General features: G+C 39.2%; 1 protein-coding gene across 1 annotated transcript in view; it reads left to right on the top strand.

Moving 5' to 3' along the window:
- The window catches only part of ATAD2 (ATPase family, AAA domain containing 2), a 63,120-nt gene that overhangs the window by 16,194 nt on the left and 25,452 nt on the right, over window positions 1-21,474 (top strand). The window contains exons 9-22 of the mRNA XM_019528123.1: window positions 702-815; window positions 1,928-2,036; window positions 2,513-2,628; window positions 4,434-4,608; window positions 5,500-5,588; window positions 7,802-7,961; window positions 9,113-9,203; window positions 9,808-10,122; window positions 10,408-10,531; window positions 11,738-11,924; window positions 13,238-13,423; window positions 15,937-16,072; window positions 16,208-16,404; window positions 19,118-19,277. Coding sequence (XP_019383668.1) covers window positions 702-815; window positions 1,928-2,036; window positions 2,513-2,628; window positions 4,434-4,608; window positions 5,500-5,588; window positions 7,802-7,961; window positions 9,113-9,203; window positions 9,808-10,122; window positions 10,408-10,531; window positions 11,738-11,924; window positions 13,238-13,423; window positions 15,937-16,072; window positions 16,208-16,404; window positions 19,118-19,277 — 2,159 coding nt within the window. The remainder of the gene's footprint in view (window positions 1-701; window positions 816-1,927; window positions 2,037-2,512; window positions 2,629-4,433; window positions 4,609-5,499; window positions 5,589-7,801; window positions 7,962-9,112; window positions 9,204-9,807; window positions 10,123-10,407; window positions 10,532-11,737; window positions 11,925-13,237; window positions 13,424-15,936; window positions 16,073-16,207; window positions 16,405-19,117; window positions 19,278-21,474) is intronic.

Raw genomic sequence — 21,474 nt, 5'->3', positions numbered from 1 at the left:
TTTTTTTTTTTTTTTTTTTTTTTTATCCTGAAGTTGTGGATATGTCACAAAGACATGTACAAAAATGTTATAGAAAAATCAAAAATACATACCCAGGATAATTTGCTGTCTGCATCTTTTTCAGTGAAATTATAAAATGTTAAGATGAAAGTACATAATTATGATACACAGAAAAACCTTATCTGCATGGTGTCACTACTGAGCAAAATAAAGCTTGTCCTCCCATCCTGCTCAGGTACATTGCACCTACTGTTGAGTATAAGTATCTTGGCCAGAATTTTCAAAAGTGACTAGTAACTTTTTGATGTTCCAATTTTAGATGTCTTGGGTCTTGATTAGAGAAGGTGTCTTCTGAAATTGTCTGTCAATTAACATTAGAAATTGTTTGAAATTTTGGCTGTAGAACATCACCTACTTTAAACATTTTAACTCACTAGGTCACTAGGACATTATTTTTTCGTTCAGTGAGGAATGCTCTCTCTCTTTCTCCCTCCCCCTTGCTCTACCCTCCCCCCTCCCCCCTTGCAAATAAGGATGCAACTGGTAGGGGGGAAAAAACCACAAAGGAGATAGACTGCCTTACCTACCAGTTTTCTGCCATGTGGGAATCAACAATTAGCAGCTTTTTATTTTAACTTGTTATGGTAACTACATAGTGACACTTCTTGCTGTTTTTATTTAAATAATTACAATAAATACAGACGGAAACATGCAATCCATAACAGCGATTCTACATCCTCCTCCTCTTCCTCTTCTGATGATGAAGAACATTTTGAGAGGCGTAAGAAGCGCAGCCGTAACAGAACTTTAAGGAGGTTTGTGCCATTAAGTAGTTCCTCCCCTGGCCTGTAAGAGAGAATATCTGCATGTAAATAAAGCAGTAGTTTCTTAATTCTTACAGAACAGACTCCTAAGTAACCACATCTGTAGGTACTTTTGAGTTTAAAAGGAGCCTGTGAACTTGGAGCCGATTCTAGAAGCCCATCAGAAACTGCTTTTAAATCTGCTTAAGCAGCATGAACCGAGCCTTTTCAGTTCCCTCGTGAAAATGTACATTCTTTTCTGATCTGTTTAAAATGGTACTTTTATCAAAGGTGAAGCAGTTGTATACAAAGTACTATAAGATGCAAATATAAACTGGCTTAAAAACAATAGTAGTTTGTTGGGGGGGGTTTGTTATAACTTTCTTTTTTGTTACAATGTTCTTTGTTTTTATTGTCAAGTCTAACTGTAATAGATGGAAAAGTTTCAGGCAGGTGGTTGCTGTAGTTTTCAAAAAGGATGGCATTCCTTTAATGGCAATTTATGAATGAATGCATTCAAGATTCTGTAGGATATCATAAAGTTAAAATGTAAGTAAAATTAGGAGACTTCCTATGGTCTGCGCAGACAAAAATGCTTGGGATGGAGTAGCAGTTCCAGACTTGCTCAACCATGGAAACAGGAAGCACTTGGATTACTATCTCTTTACCTGAAGCTTGCGTATTTAAATTACTAGAAGAATTGCTTTCATAATTAAAATACTAAAGTAGGATCACAATATGCAAATGTGAAATAAGGAGTTAAGTCAGTTATTGCAGTTCCCACCAATTCCCTAGGGCTGAAACTTTCAAAAGTAACCAAAATAATTTAAAGCATAAGACCTTGGAATGGGCTTTTTGAAGGCTGCACCTTCAAAAGTTAAATCACCTTCGTGATTTAACTATGTTAAAATATTTTAATAACTTGAAATGTCTGGAATGGTATTTTTTCCTGTATTGACACTTGGATGTTATGAATCTAATTCAGTTTTATTAGCAAAATTCACTCTTAGTGATTTACTCTTATTGCAGACATATACAAACTTTTGTGTTATTTTCCCAATAAACTATTTGTACTTTACTTTACCTGGGGTTCTCTCGGTCTCTCTCTTTGCCTTGCAAACCAGGTGCCTTCCACTTAACTTTCGAAAAGATGAGTTAAAGGGAGTTCACAAAGATCGAATGAAAATTGGAGCAAGTCTGGCTGATGTTGATCCAATGCAAATAGATTGTTCAGTGAGTGTTTTATATTTCAAATACTGTGAACAAAATTTCTTTCATTCTTTGGAAAACCTTTATTAAGTTACCTATAATTATATCTCTTTACAACTACCTTTGTGCACAACCTATTCTTCACCCTACTTCAAAATTACCTTGAATGTGAAGTGTGTTTTCTTTTGTAGCCGCACATGTTTTTTTCTTTCTTCTGTTCTTGGATCCTTGGTGTAGTATTGCTATCGAGATTGCAGTATGTTAAATACTGCACTCTCAAATTCCAGACCTTTGGGCCCAGCAATCCAGTCCTCAATTTTTTGCAAACAACTATGCACCTTTATTCATCAAACTTTGAATTGAAAAGGGGGAGGAAAATAGTGCTATCCACATGTGATTGCTTAGAATTGCAATTTAGCCTTTTTTGACACGTGTGAAGTATATTGGTGGTGGGGTGTGTGTAACATGACACACACATATATGTAATTATTCCTTTTTAGGTACGATTTGATAGTGTTGGTGGCCTCTCTACCCATATTTCAGCTCTGAAAGAGATGGTGGTTTTTCCACTACTTTATCCAGAAGTGTTTGAGAGATTCAAAATTCAACCTCCGAGGTAATATATATAATTTATTAGAATTTGAAGATTTGTATTTCTGTTTCCAGGAGAATTTTGCATTCTAAGTGTCTTTAGACCTTATCCAAACAGATCAGTCCCAAGCATAGATCATTTCAAGATTTGGGTAATGCATAGTCAAGGCATCTGTTTTAAAATAAGAATATACGAATATGAAAAGTGACCTGGATAAAAATAGCAATTCCAGTTTCTGTATTTTAACTTGACTTCCATGCTAAATATGATCAATTTATAGACGGAGACAGTGTTTCACATCTACAAACTTATTTTGAAGTATGAAGATCTGATTTTCTCCTCCCACCCTGCTCATATATAAATTCTAATATGTGGTTAGAGTATTAGTAATACATTTGTTAACAGAGCAAAATAAGCTCCACCTTTCGCATCTATTTTGGCTATGTGTTTAAAACTAGACTATAATAATAGATGCTTGTACTAATGAGACACTTTTTTTTTTTTTACTGAGCATATTGTAATAGATGGGAACATATTGGCATATGACTTGTGCACGTGAAACAAATATAAGTAGGAGAGTTCCATTTTTCCATTGTATATAAAGCAAAGATTCATGGATTGTAAGGCCAGAAGGGACCTTGAAATATCATCTGGTCTAGCCCCCTGCAGGAAAGATAACCGGGGTGGGGTTAGGTGACCCCAGCAAGGTGACTGCTCAGGTAGAACTATGTAGGCAAAAACTCAGTAGAAACCTACTGAAATGTAACTTTAGACTTCTGAAAATGAAAAATTAAGTTTTACAAGTAACAAGTCTTGTGGTTTTCTTTAATATTACTTCTAAACTTCTCTTAATGGCATCTAACTTATTTGACAATTCTAAATGTTAGTATCTGCAAAGGCCTCTTGACTTTGCAACACACTGGATCTGTTTTGTTGAATGCGTCTTGGTGTTGGGCATAGCTTGAGCATCCCTATTTTCATGGTAATGTCATTTACTATGGGTTGACCTTGTCTGTGGCTTTCATTGAGAGAGAACGGTCCATTTTACTAGTTCATCACAGATGAATAAGAGAATGTTGTGCGGGTATTGTAGTAGTGGGAACTTCAACTTCTGAAGAAATTATCCTGTTTAGAGCACTAAACTGGACTTTGAGTTCCATCTTCATTTGCAGATTTTGCTACAAACTGTAGAACTTTAGCAAATCACTTAATTTTTTTTTGTTTCTTGGTTTCTTACTTTGTAAAATGAGGATGATCTCTGTCTCTCTCTCTCTCTTTTTTTAACTTGTCTGTTTGGATTGGAACCAATGTGTACATGTATAATAGGGAAAATAATTTCTTACTGGTGAAATACTAAGACCTTTGTAATATGGAAAGCTTAGACTTGATCAGGGTGCTTATGCTCTGGTCAGATCTGGACTGTGGGACTCCTGGCGGGTTAGATCTGCAAGGCAAGCAGTGGCTTGTCAGCACAGCCCTCACTCACTCATTTGCCAATGGCCAGTTCTAACAGTCCTGAATTCTGCAGTAGGCCATACTCACTGCTACCCAAGCCCCCAAATTCCCTGGTGTGCCAGCTGATCTGTGGGCCATGTATTTAACACCCCTCTACTAGATAAGAGGAACAATACCTTCAGGCTTTTAAAGTTGCATAGATAATAACATATTTTTGCTAAATAAAAGTGTGTGTTTGTGTCCATGCTAAATTGGACACATTTTGATTATTTGTTTACCCTTTACCCTGCATATTGATTGTTACTTAAGCTCTTGAAAATACATTCCTTCCTAAGGTATCCTAACTGAAACATGGAAATTCATGTATTTTGCAGAGGCTGTCTGTTCTATGGTCCACCTGGTACTGGAAAGACCCTTGTGGCCAGAGCACTTGCTAACGAATGCAGTCAGGGTGATAGGAGAGTAGCATTCTTTATGAGAAAAGGAGCTGATTGCTTGAGTAAGTGGGTGGGAGAATCTGAACGACAGCTCCGATTGTTATTTGATCAGGTAAGTGTACTGCTTACTGCTAGTAGCATCCATAGTTTATGGTTTCATAATGCTTTTCATAAGGCCTTGCTTTCAGTTGTTTAGAATTTTGCCACATTTTAATGCTTTAAGAATTTTTACACATCTGGGTGTCGTCTTCAAGCTGAATCTCTTTTTCTCTCTTTTTTTTTTTTTGAAGTTGCAATAAAAAAAAATTCAGTCTCTTTCATAGAAAGAGATTGCAGGGAAATGTGGGGGTTTTGTTTATAACTTGGAAAAAAAAAATATTGCACCTTCTCACTGAGTAGTCCAGGCATCTCCACACTGTGGAGCTTGGGCTTGGAACTTTAGGCACAGGAGAGAGAGATGAGAAAAGGAAAAGTTACAGGAACCAGGAAAGGATTCAGGATATGGGGAGAGAGAAATAAACAGTCTGAGAGCAAGACCCACTACTTAAGCATGTTTGCCTCCAGAACCTGTAACTTCAAGACTTGGGAATCCTGCTTTCTTCTGAAGTCATTAAAGAGATGAGAAACCTATAGGCAATGACACCCTGCACCCCAAGTGGTGGTTTCATATACAGCATTTTAACTTATCACTTGTTCTAATTACTCGGTTAACTGAAAAAATAGCAGTCATTGCTCCTGATCTAAAACATCTTCTGATGACTTTTCGTAGAGAGGTACATGATATAATATTTCTGGTTTTATTATCTTGGGGTAGTGGCACTTGTTTTGGCTCTTTTTCATCAAAAAGTATGTTCATGCAACCTTGATTTGGGAACTTTCTAACTTTTGAAGGCTTAACATTTGCAGTGATGACTTTTTTTTAAATGAAGGTGGGGTGGGTTTTTTGGATGTGATTACTACATTTCACACACTTCCAGTATTTCTGAGCCTGTTGTTGTTTTAGGCCTATCAGATGCGGCCTTCAATCATTTTCTTTGATGAGATAGATGGTCTGGCTCCTGTACGATCAAGTAGACAAGACCAGATTCACAGGTATTGCACTTTGACAATGTCCTCTTTTTAACATAATATTCCTGATGGTCTGAAGGGGAGAAGGCACAGACTTTTTGTAGGAGGAGGCACCCACGTATCTGAGCAGTGTATTGCAGGTGATTAGAGCTTGCACTGGTACCAAGGTCAGTATGATTCGATTTAATTTTCCGATTTGAGTTTCTTATATTCTCCAGTACAACTTTCTATATGAAATCATATTTCCAGCCTGTCCATTTGCTTTTCTAGTGGATTTGTTGGTGTTATCGTTTTCACATCATAAATGAATAATAGGCTCATGTAATGTTTGCGGCCCTAATGAAAGTATTTAAAAGAAAACGTTACACTTTGTGTTGTAATGAGACAAAACTTTATAGGAAAAAGAAAAAAAAATCTTTAGTCTTGCAAATGTAAATGAGCACAATTGCATTTGCAGTCTCTGTGCCAGCTGAAAAAACGCTGAGAAGACTAAATGGGTTCTTTTGAACATAGTAGGTTGCCAGCCTTGAAATCTAATATACATAAAGTGCATGCTTTCTTCATCACTGGATTTTGTTAAAGGGTGTTGACTCTGTTGTGGTTTCCTAAAATGAGAAAATTAGAAGTTTCCCCCTATATCCACCTCTCACTAAACTGTTTGCATCTCTATCCAAAAAGTACAGAGAAAGAAGAGGTGTATCCTTTCTATAGCACTGTCAATTGCTTCTTGCTTGATGAAAAAAGCAACACTAAGTCTTCTGGGTCCTGATAGTCTATTCCAATGCAGTTCTGTACTTTCAGAACAGAAACTGGCAAAAGCAGCTGAAGGTTCAAGACTGTTGTGGTTGTGCATTTAAATTTTTTTGTGTGCTTTTCTCAAAGGAGCAATCTTTATTGAACAGCTTACTGAAACCGACAAAATGGGGAAAGAGTGCTGCATAGCTTTGGTCCAGGGAACATGCAAGAAACAAGGCTTCTTTGGTAGCATCTTGTACTGGACCAACAATGTATTTGGGAGAGACGTTAGCTTAGGTTTTTGGCATAGTTAATTTTCCTCTTATCGGTGCTGATCCAATATGGACCAATATCTACATCTCTAGTATCTTAGGGAGCTTGTGAAATGTTTCTGGGTTGGGGACTTGAGGGTTAGTTTTAAGTTTTTCTTGAAGCTGATTTATAAACTATTTGATGACCTTTTTTGAGTTCAGTTTGAATACTGGTATAGTGTCTTCTCTAAGTTCCTTTTAATAGTTGGTGTCAGAGAGTTATCTGTTAGCTTGACTGATATAGCCTTTGTATGATTGAAGGTGTGTGGTTCCTCCTTTTGTTTCATGGTTTGATTACTATTTTGTTGTTGGATCTGAGAATACAGCTTTTTTCTAAGGAGGGAGGCTGTGGTGTTGCCTTTGTTTGCTGAGAATTCCCTGGTAAGCTTTTTCTAAAGCAGTCAACAAAGTGATTCAGGGTATGGTTGTCTGCTGGAGGGTGTCTAGTCAAATGGCTTTTTGTTGTTTGTTTTCTCAGTATCTGGTGACAGGGTGGCCAGAGTGGTCCTGTCCTGGTTGTAGAAGAATTTCAGGTGAAGTTGACCAAAGAATTCTTCCACTTCTCCACATATTAATATTTTGTCAGGTCTTCAGTCCCTGCAGAAATTTAGGGCTTTGGAAGACATGGATATTTCAGATTTGTTACCAGGAGTGTTCTGATAAGTTGGTGTTGGTACAGTGGCCCTGGCTTCTTCTATTTTTCTTTTATATTAGTTTAAGTAAATATGTATGTCCTTTTTAAGTCAATTCCAGTTTAGCTCAATTAATCTACAGGTAATAATCCCCTACCCTCTCACCTTTTTCCTTTTTGAATTATTTTTTTATTGGACTGTTTAACCAGCTGCCCTTCTCTTTGTCTTGAAGCTGCTTCTGATGACTTCTCTTTACTCCACAGTTTACAGCCTGTTTTTGCTTGCATTTGGCATTAAAACAGTGGCATGCATGTGTCTTGGTATTTAGCTTAAGGTGTACCTGCTACTTTCTGAGACGTGAGGACAGTTGATGGCCAACAATTTGGCTAACATGTCTCCCAAATATGCAGTTGGTCCCATAAAGCATATTACCAAAGGAACTGTGCTTTTCACCTAACGCTGGTATTTGATTCCTTGTCTGAATCTTAAGAGTGATTATGCACAATGTAATAAGTTTGGGCAGCTAACATGAAATAACGTTTTTTTTTTTTCCCCCTAGTTCTATTGTATCTACACTACTTGCACTTATGGATGGTTTAGATAGCAGAGGAGAGATTGTAGTGATTGGAGCCACCAACAGACTAGATTCGATAGATCCTGCTTTACGACGGCCTGGGCGCTTTGATAGAGAATTCCTTTTCACCTTGCCAGATAAAGAGGTAAGAAATACAATTCGCCTTTAGCATTAAAGGTGTAAAATTTTGTGTCGAGTCTAGGTGTTATGGTTTAATGAAAAGATGCTCAGGAGTGGCTACTTTTGGAGGGGGGTGGTGTGCTTCACAATGTACGTAAGAGAATGGTATCCAGGAGGTAATGTACTAGTGTTTGCATAAGGTAGACACCGTACTAAGACAGCATAGCTGTTGTCAGAATTGTCTAGTGTAACTTATGTTATTTATTGATATAGATCCAGGAACTACTTCAGGAAGTGCAAATCTTAGGATCAATTGGAAAAAAAGAGGATTAAAATACTCCTTGTGGATTTGCTAGTTCAGGATAATGTTTTGGCAAACAGTGTTTGTTGATATTGAGTGCGTCTGCACAAGGTGCTACAATTCAGTAGCAATGAGCTACTGCACCACAGCTTGTTGCTACGATGCCGTAGCATCACTGGGTAGAAACCATAACAGTCATGCTACTGTGGAGTACTGAGCTACTGTGCGGTAACGTGCTGCTACTGTGCAATAACATCTAAAAAAAACCCATGAAGCAACGGTACTGTGCAATACCAGTGGTTACTGTGTAGGTATTTAGTACTTGGTTAAGCAAATGCTAAATGACTGCACAGTAGCAACTACGCAGTCCGCTGCTCATGTAGACGCAGCTATTGTTGCATAGAACTTGTGTTCCCATTGGTCTAAAAAAAGAAAGGCTTTGAAATTAAGAATTAAAATTTTAAAGAAAGAACTAGATGGACCAATGTGTCTCAATTTAAATGCCTGATCCTATTTTACGAGCATTCCTGAAGGAAAATTTGTCACAAGCCTTAGTTGGAAATGGAGATGATTCTTCCAAGATCACAAGAAGTACAACTGTAGAGAGAATACTCCCTTCCCTCTGCCCCCAGGAGCCTTAAATGCTTATAATATTTTTAAATTGTGTACACTTTCTCCCAGGGGGTCATTTAATATAAATTTAACATCTTCAATTTGTTGAAAAGTACAGAAAGTTATATTCCTAGAATATTAGAGTTATCTTGTTTAAAACAAGAAGTGATTTATATTGCTGTCACCTTTAACTGAAATATTTTTTTCAGGAAGAACAAGTGGGGAATGTGTGTGATTTTTTTTAAAAAAAAATTTATTCCTAGGCTAGAAAAGAGATCCTCAAGATTCACACAAGAGACTGGAACCCTAAGCCGTTGGATACTTTTCTTGAAGAATTAGCAGAAAAATGTGTTGGTAAGCAAAAATCTAGTTGATCTAATAAAAGATGTCACCTCTACCATGAGTTCTGATTCCTTTGCTAAGATAAGAGGGCCAGAGTTCTCAAGATGAATACATGACTAACAAAAGTAAATAAATAAAAATAATCTTATCTACAAGCTAAATACTAAAGGAAGTATTATAGGAAATTTTTTTTGTCCACTATAACATTTGAGGATCCGTTTAATGGAAATAAAGAACTTTCTCTGTAATCACTGTCGTGAACCTTCACCCCTTGCTAGAAGAATATCTGGTTTTAGGTGATTTTTAATGCAGCTTGGTCAGTTAAAGACCCAACTTTGTTATGAGCAAAACTCCTATGTTTTCTAGGACCTCGTTTAAATCGCTGAGAATCAGCACAGGCAGAATTGTTACCCACTCATGTATTGGTGACTCGTGTCTTAGGAGAATGAGACTTTTCCCATCCTTTTTCTCACAAAAAGACAAACAGTTTTGCCGTGTTTTTGCTTCTGTCTCTGCTAAGTGAGGAACTTTGGTGCTCTAGCTTTATTCATGCTGTTTTTGCATCTTTTGGGATGTCTGAGAATGTTGGAACTAAATGAACTTGTTTCAATCACAGGATACTGTGGTGCAGATATTAAGTCCATATGTGCTGAAGCTGCTTTGTGTGCTTTACGTCGACGTTATCCTCAAATATACACTAGCAGTGAGAAGTTGCAGTTGGATATCTCTTCTATTAAAATAACAGCTAAGGATTTTGTTGTGGCTATGCAAAAGACTATACCGGCTTCTCAGAGGGCTGTTACATCGCCCAGTCAAGCACTCTCACCTGTTTCAAAACCCCTACTTGAAAACACGCTTCACAAAATTTTAGAGGCCTTAAACAGAGTTTTTCCACATACGGAGCTTGGATTAAGTAGAGGACAAAAATCAGGTAAAGATTCCTTTATAATGTTTTTAAGGTATTCTAAATTTTTTACTAGTTCTGCTGCAGCAAAACTTGTAATTTGTGTGTCACAATTAGGAAGTCTAACAGCTTGGAAATTACCATATTGTAGCAGACCTATGATTTACTGAGGCAAAACAGTGAAGGTGGTGGTGATCTAATAGGAATCAGAGAATCTCATAATTTGGGCATTTATTGAGAAGTGTGGTTGCTTCAAGCAAGAGAATACAGCTTCTTAGAAATGACCAATTCTATTGGTTTTGTTTTTTTCAGATGTTGGAAATCATATTTTAGAAAATGGTTTAATGTACAGTGATGAGGAGTCCCCTTCAATGTTTGAAGATGACCTTTTTCAAAAAACACCTAAGCGGAAAGAGAATTTCCTCAATTTCAACAGGTGAACATTTTTTGTCTTGCAAGTAAATTCAGACTGCTGTTGTTTTTAGTTACAAGGAGTGTGAGTGTATGTGTGCATACTTAATCTTTGACAGAAATAAACAAGGCTACTGTAGAAGCAAGAAAGTAAACTTATGGTTAAATACCTAACGACAACTGCTCGAATTTAGGAGAAAAGGCTCTTCTCCTTCAAGGGAGATCACCAGATGAAAGGCAAAAGAATTCTTGAAGTGTGTGGATAAATATTAAGGTCCAGCATATATTTGAAAACAATAATTCTACTGTAACTAGAAGATTTTTTTTCTTTGCTTGTAATTATATAATTAGTTGCTTAGTTTAACAATGATTCTCTCTCTTTCTTTCAAACTATGCAGTTAAATTAAGTGATTGTAACAAAAACACTTGATTGAAAAGTCATCTTATTGTGGAATCTTAATTTGGTTTGCGCCATCTGTTATTTTACCCAAATCTCTTATGCTGGCTGGGGAAATTCTCTTATTTACTAAACTTAAAGACCTGTCAGGTTAGAGTCTGATACATCAGGGGTGTCCAACCCATGGCCTGCAGGCCATATCTGGCCCCCATGCATCATCCCGCCTGTGGGGCTCCCTTTGGTCTGCAAATTTGGCAGTGCTCCCCTGCTGACAAATTTTTGGACCCATGGGGAGGCCCGTGGGCTGGATGCAGTGGCCCTGCATGCTGGATTGGGTGACCCAGGCCTGAATCCCAGTATGTGGGGTGTATTCTGGCCCACAGGCTAGCACTGCGCCCTTCATCTGGCTTGCAGAGTCAGAAGGCTAAGCAGCAGTGTGATATATCAACTGTAGTGTGATAATTATGGTTGCAAAAAACAGTACTTCTCTCAAACCTGGAGAGAGTTTTGTTGCCTGTGTCAAAAAGTGTGGGGAAAGATGAACTAAATAACAATACATCAATGATGGAAGTAATATTAAGTCCTTACTGTAACCTGTAAGTTATGCTACTGATTTTTTTTGTTACTTTTTCTGATATCTTGGATGACCCCCCATACCTACGTATAAGCAGAATTATCGACAAAATATTCTCTTGTTTCTTTTTAAATACTAGATTTATGGTAGAGTGCACAGACACTGAACACCCAAACCTTCATTCATTAATGGAATTATTTTGTGTAAGATTTCTTCAGAAATCTATCTGAAATGTCCTGGTTTTCCAATTCTTTTTTTAGAAGTGCTTATCACCAGCCAACTTCTTACAGACCACGACTCTTAATAGCTGGAGAGCCAGGCTATGGACAGAGCTCTCATTTGGCTCCAGCAGTAATACATGCCTTAGAAAAGTTTGCAGTGTACACATTGGAGCTCTCAGTCTTGTTTGGCACTAGTACTACATCGCCTGAAGAAACATGCGCACAGGTAATTTTTGTTCCACATCTCCAAACCTTTTCAGACCTGTGGGCTCCCTGGGCCCTATGGGCTGCCTGCTCCCAGTGGACGGGGCAAAAAGCAGAAGCTGGGAGAGGGAAGCGGGGCCCAGTGGCCCTGGCAGGAGCTGGAAGAAAACAGTAACTGAGGTGCCCCCATTATATGGCTCTTGTCATCCTAGTATCTCTATATTTCAGTTTTTAGTTGCCACTGCAGTATGTTCATGAGGTAAAAAATCATTGCTATTCCTGTTCTACAACAGGGGAGTGGAGAAACCAAGAAACTAAACGATTTGTCTGACTGGCAGAACACACTTATGGTGGAGTTCAGACTTGAGATGATGCTGTCAAGGCTTGGGATCTCATTGTCAGAGTCTCTTTTCTCCCTGAAATCTGAGAGCATCAATACCCATATTAAAATAATGCATATTTCTTCAATAATCCCCTAGGAGAATGTCATCCCATCTGTGATTTCCAGTTCACTTCACATTCCCAGAAGAGAGCTCTCTAAAATACATATATTGATCTTCCATTATAATCCATCCTCAAGCATTAACATTTTTGATGGATGCCTTTGCAAACTTCAACGTCACCCTCTGCCTAGAAGTGTCATTTTCATAGTAATGTTCAAATTGGCTTGCCGTGTGTACACGTTCTACAGTAGGCAATACATTCATTTTTCATATAATAAAAATACAAGAAAAATTCAATCTTTTCCATGTTTCAGGGTTGTTGGTTGTAGCCATGTTGGTCTAAGGACATAGGGGGACAAGGTTCTTTGGGTAAATGTGATATCTTTTATTAGACTAACTAAATAGTTGGGGAAAAATACTTTATTTTTGCATCTTGGCTTCTAATCTACTGAAGAGAGCACCCAAACCAACAACAGACTCTTTCCAGTGCTTGAAGAAGGGCGTTTGTATCCAAAAACCTGCAATAAATGTTTTTCCCAACTGTTTAGTTCATCTAATAAAAGATATCGCGTTTACCCAAAAAACCTTGACTACGGTAAAAATGGGAAGCAGTAACAAACTAATGTCTCTTCTATAAACAAGTTTATTAACAATTCACTGTAACTTACTAAACTTTAAGACATGGCAGGTTAGAATCTGATACATCAGTGGTGCTCAACTCCTTGCCCTTAGGCCAGAGCTGAGGTAACTTTCTTGACTGAGAGCTGTGCCTAGCCAGTAGTGCCTTATTTCATCATTATTGTTTCATAGCTGATATATTAACTGCTATTTTATTAGTGACCTTTTCCATTATTTCACAATGTTTCTCTGTCGTATACTTTTGTTTTACTAGTTAATCCGTGAAGCCAAGAGAACAGCGCCAAGTATAATTTATATTCCACATGTCCACTTATGGTGGGAGACGGTTGGATTCACGTTGAGAGCTACATTTACAACAATATTACAGAATATTCCATCGTTTGCTCCAGTGTTGCTACTTGCAACATCAGATATGTGTTATGCAGCTCTGCCCCAAGAGGTATTGTTTATCCATGCAGGACTTGTGTATGGTAATTATGTAGCTCCAAAATCAGTGGTTCTAAAAAAATAAACTAAACAAAAAAACCTAAGTTTTAATTGTGGTGGCTGTAAAGAAAATCTCCAAATGTGGACAGAGGTAATGAAGTCTATCTGAGTTTGTAAGTGCTGAAAATTAGCTTTGAAAGATGTAAACACCCATTCTATCTTGTTGCCATGTTAATACTGCAGTTCATGACAGTGTTTAAATATCAGCATTAACAGTGCCACTCATCTAATGTACTTAACCAACATTCTTCAATTTCCTGAAGTATCTTTCACTGAGCAAAGTGGATTGGGAAGTTTGGCTCATCAGGGGCTATGGGGAAAACAAATGTTTTCTCAGCGGTCTCTTCCCTGTTGAAAAGTGGGAGGGAAAAGCATTGAATGACTTCAGATTTAACAAAATACAAGTTTCCCTCGCTTTATGCGGGTTCTGCAAGTGCAAATTTGCTCTTATGCGATGACCCTTTTTATACCAAAAATTCATTATATGCGAGGTAAATTCACTCTTATGCAACTGGTGTGGTGGAAGCCCACAATCAGCTGCTTTGTGCCGGTGCATTGTGGGAATGGCACCATAGGTGGAGGAAGAAAAAATTATTTGAGGGGGGCTGAGCCGGGTGGTGGTGCCTGGGCCAGGCTGCAGCGCCAGCCCCTGCAACCCAGCCCTGTCAGCATGGCACCCCAGGAGCTGAGAGCCATGGAGCCTCTCAGCAGCAGCACCCATGGCAGCTGCTCCAGGCAGCTGGTGCCCATGCTTCCGGAGCTGCAGCTGTCCCAGGAGCAGCGCTACACCATGTCAGTACAGTCGAGGGGGTCAGTACAGTTGAGGTCTTGGAACATATCCCTGTTTGTTAAATTGTAAAGTGGAGTCCCTTTGTGTGAATTAGAGTTATGCACTGTTTTCCAGGAACATATGTACAACATAAAGCAAGGGAAACCTGTATCATGTTGTGTCCTAAAACTTTTCCAGGTGTCACATGAGTAAGAGTTGTTTTAGGTTAATGAGATGACAGTTAGTTGAGGGAAGGGGAGAAGGGGTTAAGTATCCTTACAAATTAGGTTGAGGCTTTTTTAAAAACAGTTTTAAAAAGTGTGCTTTTGCTACAGTAGATTAAAATCTATAATAATCAAAATTATAAATATTTTACTAGTAAAATATCCTACCATGTAAGGCAAAAGGGAGATTTGAAAGTAAGGCCCTGCTCTGGAAAGTACTTACTAGACGAGTGATTCTCAACCAGGTTGTTGGGGTACCTTGAGGTGTACTACAAGATCCTTTAAAGGGTGCCACAGGAAGTAGGAGGAGATAATCAAATAGGCAGGCTCAGGCTTCCTATGTGAAGAAATAAGCAGCTAGGCAGGCAGGGCTTGAGCCTGCCCTTAGCTGCTCACCTGCCCCCTCTGCAAGGAGGTAACTGTAATAAATATATTAGTTTTTTAAATGGAGTTCTGCTCAATTCACATAAGCTATGGAGAGGTGCCTCAGCTCTGACAAGGGGGGATCCTCAGGTCTAAAATGGTTCTGAACTACTGTACTAAACCCGAAATGCAACTTCACTTGACTTGACTTCAGCCTGCTGAAACCCTGCATGCAGATCCGGGACCCACGCGCGCGCACACCCCTCCCTGCCCACCCCCGAATTGCTGGGGAAATGATCAGAGAGGTAGGGGAATCGAACAGGGAGCTAGATGTCAATATAAGAACAGTCCTTTTTTCCCCTCTTTACCCTCTTTCTCAGTTTTTGTTTCCCTGCAAGCCAGGCTCCAAAATTCTCCAAAACATTTCTGAAATGTTTTGGAGTCTTCTGGATTCAGTGATTCAGGTGTTGAAATGGCCTGAAACACCTCCGAAATAAAACAGCTGCTGAAATTTTGCACAGCCCTACTATTTACTTTGCAGAATTTGTGTGTCTGTGTTGTCACTGATGTTCTGCGTTCATCTTTTTCACCTTAATTTTTCTAAAATGCTCATCTTAATAGGGGAAAAAAATCCCTAGAAGAATTTCAGATTCTAATTAAAAGCCTGAAACAATAAGTTAAAAAAAAAAAAATCCTTATTAATAATGTCATTCCATAACATGGAGAAAAAACTGGCAACATGTAATTACAATATAATATCAAATCTGCTTATCACCACGGGCCAAACTGCTGCCTGTCATATAATTCAGTCCACAGTGTAACAATGCATTTGAATACAAAAATCTGTGCCTTGGTGGTCTAAATAAACTAAATATATTCATCAAGCAGTTGCTTCCACTTAGGTGGAACTTTAAAGATGTCCCCTCCAACCACTTTTTAATAGCATGATACTAATCCTTGGAAATCTAGCTTTTAGGGCCAAAAAGATAATTTATCAGTGATGCTTCTGTACTCTGCTGTTTACATGGTTGCTGTTCAGTCTAGAAATAAAATGCTAGTACAAAATTCTTGTAGTTTATTTTAAATGGCTGTTTTTTTTTTCTCCCTCAGGTGCAGGAACTGTTTGTTGATGATTATGGAGAAGTTTTCAATGTCACATTGCCTAACAGTGAAGAAAGAAGACAATTTTTTGAGGATTTAATTTTATACCAAGCTACTAAACCTCCTGTATCAAAAAAGAAAGCAGGTTAGAATGGGATACAAACATCTGCCTTCTAACTTCTCTGCAACCTTCCAATATCTATTTGGGTAATAAATACAAGTTTAGGATTGCATTAAAATGCATCCCATAAATTGCTGAAACTTTTTTGTCTGACTTAAGTTTTGCAGGCATTGGAAGTCCTTCCAGTAGCCCCACCACCTGAGCCACGACAACTGACAGAGGAGGAAGTGAAACGGCTTGAGGAGCAGGAGGAAGATACGTTACGTGAGCTTAGGATTTTCTTAAGGAATGTTACCCACAGACTGGCTATTGACAAACGTTTCAGGGCATTTACTAAACCTGTGGACCCAGAGGAGGTAAAGTAAAGGTTGATCTAAACTTTTTTTTCCTACGAGTTGGAACAGTTTTAGTATGGTTTAGTTTATTTTACAGAAACTGGAGTCAGTACTTTTCTTTGGCTAGCTTTGTGCCAAATAAAATAACATTTGTTCAGTCCCACCTTGAAAGGTTCTGCCTTCCATAATGCAGGGCTAGTAGCTCAAACATACTTGTATTATAATTTGACTCAATGGACCTGCAAGCATAGGAGACTTCTTTCTCAAATTAGTATCATGAATAAATGGTATTTTCCTCACTGTTCTCTTATTGACAGGTTTTTTTCATTTATCTTTGTTCACTGTGAAGTCAGATGTTCTTTACTCCATTTTTTTTTTTGAAATTTTTAAATTTTGTTAATATATCACCATCTTTTGAGCTATTATACCTTTTAGGGCCATTTTATGTTCTTCCCTTGAACAAGTTTAACCCAACGACCATTTTCCAAATGGTAGAAATAATCAGTAGTTCACCTTCCCTTTTTTATATAAAGTTTTCACTGCAGAGCTCATCTGTAAGTCGGCACTTTTTTTTGCCTCTAGTACAGTCTTTTAGATCTGAGGGATTATTTTTTCCTGTTTCTGTTTTAACAGGTAAAATAAACATTTAATTTGACAAACTACTTGATCTTTGACTTTTCTATGCTCATCTCAATATGTACGATCTCTTCTGCCATAAAATGGGCGGTATATTGTGAGGTGCTAACCTTTGCCTGTGAAGGGCTTGCTAGCTCTCATAGCTGAGTTACCTTTTATCTTGAAATGAACTTTGGTTCGTTTCCTTGGCCTGTTTAATACTGGACTTGTAGAAAGGAGTAGATGATATAGGCTTCTTAGTTATTTAAGCAGTATCACAAGCCTAGACAGCCTCTTGGGTCCTCAGCCCAGCATGTGGTAAGCCAGCGTTGTGGGAATGAGTACTGCAGGTCTGATTCTTGAGAGAGCCGCAAATCCAGGAAGTGCATAACAGGCACATGTATATGATAGTGTAATTCTGGCTGTATTTAACTTGACAAACTTGATCATTTTTCTAACAAATGTTTCTGCATGGAGAATATAGAATTTTGCATGGCGTTTTTCTTTCAACCAAAGATTTCTGTTTGTCGTCTTGTTTTTTTTAATCCTCAACCCAGTGATGTTAGGACTTGGGGAGAGACAAAGGAGTATGTATTGCTTTTAGCTTTGCAAACAAAAGATTCTCAAATGTATGAACTTTTGTTTCCTCATTTGCTTTAAGGCATTCTGGCTTGCTTTTAGAAACTTGAGTACCACCATAGTCAGCTTAGTGAACAGGCTTTGATATATGTACATATTCGTGACAGCAGTGAAAAGCAGCTTTCTTTACTTTAAAGACTTTTTAACACCTGTTTTTCTTCAATTAAAAAGAAAACATGAAGCACTCTTCACACTTTATAGGCCATCAGCTGTTTTTATGAGAGCAAGAATGGAAGTAGCAGTTTGCAGAAAGTGTTAGGACTATGTTATCTGAATTAGCTGTGATGTATAATGAGTGCAATAGCAAGTGGTCTGGATTTCCCCCCCCAAATTGTATGGTTGGGGTGTTTTTTGGGGGGGTTCTTTCATTTCATTTTTTAGGGGGCAAGTACAGTTCTCAGGTACATACTCTCAAATATGGGGGCATATGTTCCAGTCTTCAGAAGTCCTATGTGACTGGCTCTGATGTAGCCTCACATTTCTGAGGAGAACAACACAGCACAAGATTACAGAAGAGGACAGTGGGAACAGAATTTCATATATGTTTTTGAAGTAGAAATTGTTTCCACAATGACATAAAGACACAAGTTTCTATGACTAATTTTTCTTCCTTAAATATATTTTATAAGTGAGGAATTTCCTCTTTATAAAAATAAACTATAAATCTAGGTCATAAGATGATTCTGATTTTTAATTATTGGTTGATAAATTTGCTGCCTGCCCAGATTATGACCTGGAGACCTGGCTTTAAAACCTTTGGTCTATGCAGTATCTCAGGCTCCTACAAGTCTCATGCATGCCAAAGGTCTAGGTACTACTGTGCCTGAAACAGGTGAACAGAATAAAGAGCTTAATACTGTTTAGATATGCATGCTTAAGAGAGAGAGGATAGAGGTTCAAGGGCCATTTGAAAAGCATGAATAATACTTAATTGGAGGGAGGAGAGGAGATGAAGGGGAAGAGAACTTCATTGCTGAGCCTAAATTAGCGTAATAGCTAAGGAAGATCTTAAATAATTGGTCTAGTTCAAGACTTTTACCCTAGGGAATAGTGACAATCACAACTCTGGACAGAAGAAAATTGAACTCAGGGGGAAAAAATTTCAGTTTTTGAACCTCTGAACAGGTTAAAAGAAGTAGAAACATTTCATCAAACTGAGAAATATTGAGTAACTAATATGTACATACTAGAAGTAATGGCATATGTATTAGAGTGCTATAAGAAAATAACATGATGCCCAATTTCATGTTAAAGAGGAACTTAGAGACAGCATTGTACAATACATTAAATGAACCAAAACATTCATTTTCAAGAGGCTCCTTAGCAAATCTATGTAACAGCTGCTGACATACCAAAAAACATGTTATTTAGGTAGCTCAAATAACTAAGTGTATGATATTTACGTTGGTAGCTGTTATGTAAGTTTGATTACAGAATTTCTGAGGTTTTTTTTTGTTTTGTTTTGTTTTTTAATTTGTAGGTACCTGATTACATCCAAGTTATTAAACAACCCATGGACCTTTCAACAGTTATTTGTAAAATTGACCTGCACCAGTATCTGACTGCAAGAGACTATCTGAAAGATATTGATCTAATCTGTAGCAATGCCTTAGAATACAATCCAGACAAAGATCCTGGAGGTAAGGATATATATTCTATACCAGTAATGTAAATAACTTTTAAAATATATAGTAACAAGTACTATGTCTTTTAATGTTTTGGATTTAAATAATTTAGATAACCACTGGGGAATTTTGCTTATTAGATTGTAAGTATTTAAACCTTGGAGCTTGAAATATCTGGTATTAATTTGATATTGGTTCTTCTGGTTTCATTATTGCTGTTTTATTAATTGAAACAGTCCTTTCAAATGTGGCTGCAGAGTAGGGCTATGCAAAACAGCAACGTTTCATTTCAATTTCAGATTCACCGTTTCAGAGGGACAGTGTTCCATTTCAGAGTTTCGAAGTACTGTTCTGTTTTGTTTCACTGTTTTGATGTGTTTTAGCGTTTTACCCATAGGCTATAATGGGGAATCACGAAAATGCCTATAACTTTGTCAAATCGTGTCTGATTCAGATGAAAACAGCAGGGCTGTGGTAGCCCCTTCTGAAGCCATGAAGCCTGCCAAGTTTCAAGGAGATAGGTGCAGGGGGTTCTGGGAAACGACAGTTTGTCACGGAGTAAGGTCCCTAGAAATGTCCATGATACCCTTAGGGCCCTGTGACTGCCAGCTCCACCTTACGGGCGCCTTCTCTTCTCACCTGCTGCCATGTCTTGTTGGAAAAGATAATAGATAGGGGGGCTGCCCTCAAACTTCAGCTCAGTTACGGTCCTAATGGACCCCTCTAAACCATGCAGGTTCTTGGACCTCTTGCTGGGACCCACATGTGGCTGCGGCTCATCCAGTAGGCCAAGGGGTCACACAGCAGCAGCTCCACATCCTCAGCGAGATAGACAGCCACCGAGGCCTGACCACTACCTGCCTGATGGTGGAGTCTGGTGCTTCTAGACCCCACCATGGAAGCCATGCCTTTGGTCCACATTGACAGCGCCTGTGGTGGAGGAGGAGACTGGCTGGTGGATGGCGCACTGGCACAGAACAGTGGATCCCCCTCTTCCATGTCCCCCCACCTGTGCCCTTTTGCCTCCCGGACTCTGTTCACCTGGATCTCCATCCAGTGTTCTAGGGTTTTGTTGCCTCATACGCTCTCCTTCACCCTTGAGTTGCACAGAGCCACCAGCACATGGACCATACTGGACCACAACAGATCTAGCTGTTTCTTGATGCTCTCTTTCAGCTGCTTCAGCAGTGCCTGCGCCTCTGGTAACAGCGGCTTGCCCCAGCCAGGAACATTGATCCCCTGGAACTTGTGCATTCCATTTTCAAGTTCCCTCACTACAGGGATCACCTAGCTCAGGAATGCATCGTCACTGTTGGGGCTCTTGGTGGTCTCAAGGAAAGGCTTGAGGACCACCAAGATCTGGGTGATGGTATCCCACTCAGCTTTGAGTGGACCACTGATCCCGATCTCCCTGTGCAAGGCCATCTCATGGATAGCCTTCTGTTTCTCAACCAGCCTCTTGAGCATCAGGTATATGGAGTTCCATCAAGTCTCCACAGCCTGCATAATTTTATGCTGCGGGATGCTCAGCTCTTCTTGTTTGTCCCACAGCATCTTGCCCCCACTTGATGCTGCGGTGGAAGTAGCCTGCCACCTTCCTGCATTTGGAAATGAGCTTGCTGGTGCCGTCACTGGCAGCCCTGTCCCCCTCCAAGGCTTCCCTGACAATGAGGTGGAACTTGTGCCACACAGCAGATGCCAACAAAGTTGGCATCATGAACTGCCTTGACCATTTTTGGCCCATTGTCAGTGACCATAAACCCATGGGTGAGCTTGCCTTGCCCAGCGAGCCACCCCTGCACCAAGCGGTTTGTGGGCCCCCATGCTCTTTGTTGCCATGTGGGACTCATCAATCACCTTGGCTTGAAGAGCCCACCAATGGCCTCACCTGGGCCTAGAGTGAGTGAGGATTTAGTTAGGGAGCTTCTGGAGGGGCTGGACGTCTTTAAGTCAGCCGGCCCAGGTGATCTTCACCCTAGAGTCCTAAAGGAACTGGCTGGAGTCATTGCAAGTCCCCTGGCACGGCTTTATGAACACTCGTGGTGCTCTGGAGAGGTGCCGGAGGATTGGAAGAGGGCCAACATGGTTCCCATCTTCAAAAAGGGGAGGAAAGAGGACCCGGGGAACTACAGGCCAGTCAGCCTTACCTCGATCCTGGGCAAGCTGTTCGAGAAAATTATTCTGGCACGCATCCAGGAGGGGCCAGCAGGGA

This window comes from Gavialis gangeticus, unplaced genomic scaffold, assembly GCF_001723915.1.
Source record: "Gavialis gangeticus isolate Ggan-Ray unplaced genomic scaffold, GavGan_comp1, whole genome shotgun sequence".
NCBI classification, from domain to species: domain Eukaryota; kingdom Metazoa; phylum Chordata; order Crocodylia; family Gavialidae; genus Gavialis; species Gavialis gangeticus.
The sequence above is the reverse complement of the archived record's forward strand: the minus strand, read 5'-3'. Positions and strand labels throughout refer to the sequence as shown.